General features: G+C 45.5%; 1 protein-coding gene across 4 annotated transcripts in view; it reads left to right on the top strand.

The window, feature by feature from the left end:
• The first annotated feature begins 5,011 nt into the window (after nucleotides 1-5,011).
• Nucleotides 5,012-8,794, top strand: part of CACNA1I (calcium voltage-gated channel subunit alpha1 I) — an 89,477-nt gene continuing 85,694 nt past the window's right edge. For all 4 annotated transcript variants that reach the window (XM_054831475.1, XM_054831465.1, XM_054831454.1 and 1 more), the window contains exons 1-2: nucleotides 5,012-5,118; nucleotides 6,131-6,264. In XM_054831475.1, the coding sequence (XP_054687450.1) occupies nucleotides 5,026-5,118; nucleotides 6,131-6,264 (227 nt within the window). In that variant the 5' untranslated portion in view covers nucleotides 5,012-5,025. The remainder of the gene's footprint in view (nucleotides 5,119-6,130; nucleotides 6,265-8,794) is intronic.

Here is an 8,794-nt window from a genome sequence, read left to right as displayed (position 1 = left end):
GGGATGCAGAGAGGAGTGATCATGCAAATGTGATGTCTCACCTGCAGGGTGCCCACGGATGTGCTCATCATGAAGGTGGGAGGGCCGTGAGGAGTTGTGTGCGCGGGTGGGGCCAGTGTTTGGGATGCATTGCATGGGGCTCTGTGTTTCCAGTTCAGTTACTGCACTGCTCTGCCGCAGCAGGCTCTTCTCTCTGTTTTGGGGCAGGAACAGGTACCACCATGACCAGCTGCACCACAGGGTTGGCTTTCCCCCCCCTTGCTGTAAGTGCTTTGTAGCCAAGACACTTCTACTGCAGGTTAAACAGGTCTGAGAGATCAAAGACCTGAATCGGCACAAGTCATACCATAGGAGTGGTTTGGAGATGGCAACAGGAAAGACTGAGGGACTGTCATGCTTGTAAATCTTATATATTTTTCTGTGGTGTTGGGAATGCCAGCCATTAGTGCGTGGTGTACTCTTACTCTTCAGCTGATGATGGAGGAGGAGGACAGGGGACCCTAAAGTGTTGTTTCATTTTGCTCTGTTCTATTTTTGTCAGTGATAAAAAGCACAGATTGAGGCTAATCCCAAGAACATTAAGTGGTACCCAGTTTTCCAGGTGCAAGCTATTTACAGCTGCAATACAGCATACCTTGCTTCTGCTATTTGTCATTCAGGAACTGAGCCCAAAAGCTTTGCCTGTATCCCATCATGTGTTTCTAACATCATCTTGTATTATGCATAGTTATGTTATCAAGCACCACTGCAACATGTCCAGCTCCCAGAAACACTTGCACATCTCCTTAACTGTCCTGTAACTTGTAGCTTTCAGCACTGACTCCACCCCAGATGGTTTGAGGTGGATGATGGTTCTCTCCTGGTCTGTGCTGGTGACACATATCCCCCCTGAGTTTCTCCTCATCCCAGACTTGTCCTGTCCATTGGACAACGTGGTACAGGGTCAATGAATACATGGTTGCTGCCTTCAGGCAGCAGCTGGATGGGCCCTGCTTGGGGTGCGGAGGGACGGGGAGGTGACCTGTCAGCAAAGCAAAGTGTTGCTGCCACAGACAGGCACCAGCTGTAGAATGAGCATAAGAAAATGTGTTTTAGGCAAAATGTAATTAACCTAGATAGGGATCTTGATGCCACAAGACAGTGCTGAAGCCAAACAGGACTTTTACAAGGAGGAGACAGTTACGTGGATAATGAGAATAGCCTGTGGTTAAAGGTGTCAGGAAACCTTTCTCCTTTGCTCATTTTACTTTTTCAAATGAGCGCGATGACCCTCTTATCCCCAAGGGCTTGAATCAACACTGTCACCTTTAGGGGAAAAACCTAACTTTAAAGGCAACATAGAGGATAGCTGCAGATTTTCTGGTACCTTTCTCTGAAGCATCACGTGGTGGACAAAAGAGAGGAGCTGACCTTGGTCAGAAATGCTTGGGTCTCCTTTAAATTTCCAAAATTTGTTGAAGGCCCCAGACCTTTCTGGGAAAGGTGTTGGGAGTGGGGCCATGGCAAGGGAGAGCAGTGGTGAGGAAGGGCTGGGGCAAGGGAGGAGAGCATGTGTGCAAGTTTGCTTGTAATTAGGAGATTTGAACTTCGAAAAAAGTTAATTAGAAATGAAACTTTTGACTGAATGATGCGGATTGTGAAGACCGGCTTTGTCAGCAGCTGAAATTAATTACAGGCTCAGGCACAGGGAAAAGGAGGGGGTGAAGGATGCGGGGAGGGGGAGGCATCACCGAAAGAAAGATGATAAACCTGGCTGCAGGCTGTTGCCGTGGTGACGGGAGGCAGTCACCATGGTTGACAGCGGTGACACATTGAAGGCAGCAGGTACTTCTAATTACCCCCTCCATGGACTCAAGCAGGGAGCAACCCCTCCCAGCTTGGGGCAGGAGATGCTACGGTTTTCTCCTTGCACTTTCTTCCTCTCTGCTGCAGGTTGGATGTGCCTTTTCAGGGTCCATGCCTGCTCTGAAAGGAAAACCATGGGGCATCAGGAGAAAAGCTTTTCCTAATGTCACTTTAATAGTCCGGGAGCAGCCAGTGATTCAGCAGCATCCTCGGGAAGCCTGGACAACGCTGGCAAACTTTCAGAGTGCTGGTATCCAAAAAGCAGGGGAGGAGAAATTGAGTGCAGCCGGCCACGGCTTTCTGAGCAAGAAGATCAGGGCCTTGTGCTAGGTTTTGTGCTTTGGGTTCTCACCAGCTGCCCGAAGGCGCCCTGCCACGGTCTGAGGGGGGGCACTGCCAGGGGAGCGAGAGGAGCAAAGGGAGTGTTGGGCTGTCCTGACCACCTGTGTGTTGCTGTTGCTGAAGCACGAGCACAAAAGTGTAGATCTGTATGAAATAAAGCCCTGACTTTGAGCCTCTTTCCCTGAATTCCCTGAGTTTGGCTGCAGTCAGAGTACTCCCTGGGTCTCTCGTGTCATGTTTTCTGGGTGTTTGCTGACGAAGAACACCTGGCTTTGAAAACAATTTCTGCTTTTCATTTCTTACGTGTTAACTTCATCCAGGACTGTTCTAAGCACTGGCTCTGTCTGTACCTCTCCTGACTGCCTCATGCCCAGGGAGAAGGACTTTTGCGGCCGTTGGCCCAGCCCACACCGAAGCTCTTGTAGCCCCTGGAAGAGGGTCATTCAGCACCGATCCCTCTGCCAGGGCTTTGCTGGCACTGCCTTTCCAGTAGCTGTCAAAGCACCTGCTGCAAAATGGAGATGCTGAGAGTGCTGGGACTGCTCAGTCTGGGGAAGGGAAGGCTCAGGGCCATCATATCCACGTGTGGAAATATCTGATGTGGGGAGTAAAGGAGACAGACTGTGCAGTGATGCCTAGTGACAGGGCAAGAGGCAATGAGTACAGCCCGAAACATGGGATGTCCCATTTAAACATAAGAAAACACTTTTTTTTCCCCACTGTGTAGATAGTCAAGCACTGGAACAGGTTGCCCAGAGAGGTTCTGGTGCCTCCACCCTTGGAGATATTCAAAACCCAACTGCAACCCTGAGCAATCTGCTACTTTGAGCAGGGGGTTGGACGAGATTGACTTCCAGAGGCCTCTTCCAACCTCAACCATTCTGTGGTTCTGTAATTCTGTGAAAGACAATGCCAAACAGATTTTGAAAAGTCCAGAAGAGCATTGCAGTCTTACCCAAAAAGCCTGTAGGAGCTAATGGAAACATCTCCAATTGCTTTCCAGGGCTTTGGATCAGATCATTAAAGAAATGTGCAAGAGAGAGAAAGGCAGAAAGTTGAAGCTGTGCAGACCTCTGAGGGCAAACGCTTTATCTGTGCCCTTTTGGTGTACTCATCTCAGAAAAGGCTTCTGGTTTTGAAGCCTACATTGAGGGTGGGCTCCGTGTGCACTACTTTGTACAGCACTTGGGATTAACTTAGTGAGGGATAGTGATAACACGTTCTTGAAATCACCTCACAGCATGATTGGCACAGTGTAGAGCTGGTGCCCTGCTCTTGTCTGATTTTGCAACTGAAGGTAGCTCACTGAAAACCAGGTGGGGGAGAAGAGAAAGAATTAATAATCTTCTAGATCAGATTGTGCAGGTTAGTCATGAATCACTGTCAGAGAATGAGCAGGGAAGAGTTGCTCAGAATGAACCATAGATGTTGAGTGTCTTTCAGAAGTGATCAGAGATACAGGCCACCATTTTGGATTCAGTTCTGCGAGGACTGAAAATGGGTGCACTTAGTGGGTTGTATTTTAAATGGATAATTTCTTGGCTCTGTTATTTTAAATTAAAAAAACCAAACCAAAAACCAAACACCACAGTTTTGTCTGAAAATGGAAACTGAGCAGGTGATTGAGGTGTGTTAAAATACCCAAGAAGGATGGTTCTGCTGGAGGTTGGAGGTCCATTCTCACTAGATCTACATCACTGCTTTGCGATGTGAACACTGGAAAGATAGCATAGAAATGGGCCCACTTTTAGGGCTAAAATACTAGAAATGAGTTCTTGGATAAGTGTGTATCAGGTCTAAAGACTCCTTCGGGAGGAGAGGGATGGTGAAGAGGAGGCACGTAGAGGGTGTGGAGAGCGCAGAGAAGGTCACACAAATATACCGGTTTTATCCTCTTCTGTAATATATAAATGAAATGGCACTTGATGAAATTAAAAGGCAACAAATTAAAAATAAATAGAAGGAAACAATTTTTAATGTAAAGTATAATTAGCCAATATAGCTCACGGCTGCCAACTATTATCGAAGCAGATATTTTAGTAAGATTATCAACAAAGGATTCAAATGAATAAGCAAAGCATCTGCAGGGACACCAGTGTAGCTGAGAAAACAATTATAAGGGCTATCAATCCTTATGCTTTAGGGCATAAACAGATCACCAGCTGGGGTCAGAAACGCAATTTCCCCCCATGGTTACTGAATAACTTAATTAGGCACATTGTGGAGTTTTATCCAGCATGGGTCACTGCTGGGAGCAGAATAACAGATTAGATGGACCATTGACCTGTCGCAATATGGCAACTCTTTATTTCTAAGTTTCTCTTAGAAGGGAAGAGAGAAGGGATGTTGTACCCCCTTCCTAGAAGGGCAGTAATCACTAGGCTCACATAGAGATCTGGTTGTCCGTTTTGATTTAGATCCCTAGATCATAGAGATCTCTGCTACATTTGAGTATAGGCCACCACAGAAAGTCTCTTCCATGTATTTGGACGATTCAGTACACCAATGAGGGAAAGGACTCAGCAAACCAACAGGAGAGGAGTGAGCATGTATTTGTATTTAACTATGGCAATGATTTGACTTGTATAAATACCTTAGGCCTTTGTGCTACCTCCACTTTCCCCTATTCAAAAGAGTTTTGGCTTAATAAAGGAGCAGAGTAGTGAGGAACTGAGGGAGAAAAAACCATAACAATATAATAAATCAGCCTACTACCAGTTGTTATTTCCTTTAATCTTCCTATTTTGTCACCCCAAGCCTACAGCAAGCTTATTTCAGCCATGATGCTTTTACAGAAGTTTTCCTTGACTCTTTCCCACCTGGTTTGAGTGTGTCAGCATGATGGTGATTTTGTTGAACTGCGTTACCCTGGGGATGTACCAGCCATGCGAGGATATGGACTGCCTTTCTGACAGGTGTAAAATCTTGCAGGTAAGCAGACTTCCTTCTTGTTGTGATGGTGCCTTAGTCCAAGTCACAAATTTTCACGCATGCTTTCCTTCAGCGCGTGGGCAACACCTTCTCAGACAGGTTGGCAAGAATGTCCCTGGCAGTAAATTATCCTGTTGTAAAATGGCAAGAGCTTGCTTTGAGGAGGGAAATGGGGTGAGAGACATAACGAATGAAGTCTACTGGTGACCGTGCAATACAGAACAGTTGCTAACCTTCCTGATGCTGTGCGTAAGCAGGGGTTTCCTGACATAGACAGCTACAAGATACATAGCTCAGAGGTAAGCTAGGGAGAAATAACTAAGGTCACAGCATCAAGGCGGGAGAGAATAGCAGCCCCCAATGCATTTGCTACTGTGAGGAGCAAGGGTGCTACTGTGAGGAGCAAGGGTACTACTGAGTCCACAGGTAATGCGGCATTCAGGATGCCCAAAGGGAGAAGAAACAAGAGGTATGCCAAGAAGGGCCTATGAATGCACTAGGCGTGCTTGCTGCTTCCCCAAAGAGAAGGTGACAACAAAGGTTGTAATCTCTAGCATTGCTGAGGCTGCAACATTCAGATATCTGAAGCCACCATCTGTGATTGGTATGTACTAAGCTGTGGGTGAAGCTGCACTGTGTCCTCAGCTGAGCCATTTGCAGCGGAGAGATGAGGAATCCCTCCTGGGAGACCTTGGAAGGATGGTGTTTCCCTGACCAGGTTTGGACCTACTGGTGCTGAGCCAACACCTCCTTTCAAGTCCATGTAAGGAGTATCTGAGTCTACATCAATTACTTTACCCACAGGGGGGAAAAAACCCCCAACTATAAAAGTCCCTTGCTTACTTGAGTAACAGGAAGCTGTCAAGCCAGGGCTGCATGGAAGAAGCTTTTCCAGGCCTGCCTCTAACTCATTTTCAGAAGTATTGAAATTTATATTTATCTCACATTCTGCATTTTAAAGTCCAGGGCTGAGAATGCTTATCAAACGTACTCTTGGGTTTCTGTTTGGCAGGTATTTGATGATTTCATTTTCATCTTCTTTGCCATGGAAATGGTCTTAAAGATGGTGGCCCTGGGGATCTTTGGCAAGAAGTGTTACCTTGGAGATACCTGGAACCGCCTGGATTTCTTCATTGTCATGGCTGGGTAGGTCAATAGTTTCTGGGTTTATTTGTTCTGTGTTTGCTAGAGTCTTGTATGGAACAGAAATGATGTAACTGACGGGAAAGTTTCCCCTCTGGTGCTACTCCAGTACATCTGCTGAACTGGAATCAGATTGCTAACCCCAGTACATCTATGGAAGACACAGCAGACAAGGTGGCTTAGCTCCCCAGCTGATGTGCAGCTATCTATCTCGCACAGCTTAGGTAGAGGGTGTTAATTTGTACCAGATGAAGAGCTAGCCCAGAAACGTTTTTTAATTTGCTTTTAAAATGTCTGAGTGGAAGAGGTGTAACCTTTACCAGATCCAAACTAGCTTCCCTGTTTCTAGCAGCAGTGTTTCAAAGGTAGGAATGTCATTTTTGTTACTCTGGGATTTTTGTCTTTGTATTGCACTGGCCTCATGGTACTATTGGGACAAGTTGACATTTGAGTGTTTTAAACAACAAAGTTGCTATGGTGAAGCTCTGATTTCCCCTCTGCATGTATGAAGTGGAAAGCCCTACCAGGATTTGCCTATTGAATCACAGCAAAATGTCCGTCTCTGATACCAGTGGGCATGTGCTTTTTTGGAATTTGTCCATTTTCAAAAATTTACTGGACGTTTCCAGTTTAAAAAAAGAAAAGGTCAGAAATAAATATGTAATATTGCTTTCTCACAGCAAACAAATGAATGTTATTTCAGAGAAAAAGCACCACTTTTCTCTTCCTTCCAGCAAGGAATTACCCACGTTTGCTGTCACCTGGAAGTGTGTGTATTACTGACTGAGCCAGGAGTGAGTTCAAGCTCACTTTGCAGAGTTTTCCCCTGCGGTGCAGAGCAGCATTGTCTTTATATTTGCTTTTGACACAGTTCTTCTACAGCAAGACTTGAAAGTCATTCCCTCTGGAGTGGCGTATAATTGTTTGCTTCTGGAGGGAGCCAAGATTTTCAAACTCGGTTCAGCTGTAAAAGTTTGAAAGCTGATTCTCGGCTAGCTTGTGCACAAAGGGAGGACAGGCAGATGAAAGCTGTAGCTTTTTCTGAATTAATGCAACATGTGTGAGATAAGAAGACCTTTCTTCTGACTAAGCCTGCTGTGATTAGCATCTGATATAAAATGGCCCAGCGCGGGGACTGCGAGTTCATCAGGACAGGCTAAGTCAAAGCACCTGGCACACAGTGGTGAGAAAAGCCGGATCATGGTATGTTCAAGCCTGAGCTCCTGGTGGGAACATTGCTGGTGATTGGATGCAGGGAAGGTGAGATGCCACCACAGCAGCCTTTGAGGAGGAAAGGGAAGAACAGATGTGTTTGAAAGGGGGGACCTTGGAGCCCACGGTGCTCCTCCGTGTGGGTGATGTGCTTGCTATATGCTGGGAGGAAGGTTCTGCTCCAGGTGGGTGTGGGATTGCCGGTGTATGGTGTAAAAGGCTTGGGAACTGGGGGGCTCGCTCTGCCTGGTGTCCCTGCAAGCATGGTATGTGAACAGTGCTATCTGGAGAGCTGAAGAAATCAGTGAGGCAACGCTAAATGAACGAGGATGAGCTCAATCCCTTACTCCATGCAGGAAAGAAGAGAAATCCATGCTACCTAGATGAGAAGGGAGTAAACCCCATTTACATGTTTCCCTCTGTCACCATTGCTGGCAGAAATTTGAGAGAGTCTTTTGTGCATCTGATAGCAATACTAGGAAAAAAGCTCATATCTGAACTCCTTTCAATGCCAAGGAGACTTAGAATCAACTCCTTAGATATAAAATAATCAGTGTGGAGGATTTTTCATTTCAGGTCCAAAATGGAAAGAAATTTGTTTCCTGATTTCTATACAATTGTCCTCATGAGGTGTCAGGCTGAAATGATAGTAATCTCATTAGAATATCTGATCTCAAAAGACTTCTGCTAAAGAAAGATTTTTCCATTTAGTTCTATATAAACTAATGACTGTATAATGTATTTTGAGTTATAAAACCTTGTGGTTATTAATTCATTATTCTTTGAAATTCATTAAAATTGTCTGCACTGCTTAAATCAAATCCAAGGCTCAAACTCGCCCTTACACATAGACTGTACATTTTTATTTAACCTCAAATTTAAGCCCCACGCTTTATCCTGATTGGTCCCACACTTGGATCACGGCTTCAGCCTACTCTGGGTCCAGATGCTGCCTTAGCCTTCTGACTAAAAGAAGACATCCTGCGTTAGGTCTTGCATGTTTTCTCCATGCCGGAGTTAAATCCTGATCAGAGGCTAATCATTTTTCTCTAAGGGCTTTCTCCTTTTCATGGTCCTGAACTCTCTTTGCCTGCAAGGGAGGTCATAAATTTGGTTCTCAAGAAAACATCCGTGATGTTGGGAAGTAATGTACTGCCTAGAAGACATGCAGCTTCTCTAAATTTCAAGAATAAGGACTGTACTTCCCAGCCTCTTCTTTTCCGTTTCCAAATAAACATCAACAAGGCAGCAAAGGTTGGAAGAATAAACTGTAGCATGGAAATGCAAAGTGCAGGCAAGGGACCATTCTGTCGGGCGTTCC

This window comes from Grus americana, chromosome 1 (genome assembly GCF_028858705.1).
Source record: "Grus americana isolate bGruAme1 chromosome 1, bGruAme1.mat, whole genome shotgun sequence".
NCBI lineage: Eukaryota > Metazoa > Chordata > Aves > Gruiformes > Gruidae > Grus > Grus americana.
Note: the sequence above shows the minus strand (reverse complement) of the source record. Positions and strands in the feature narration are given on the sequence as shown.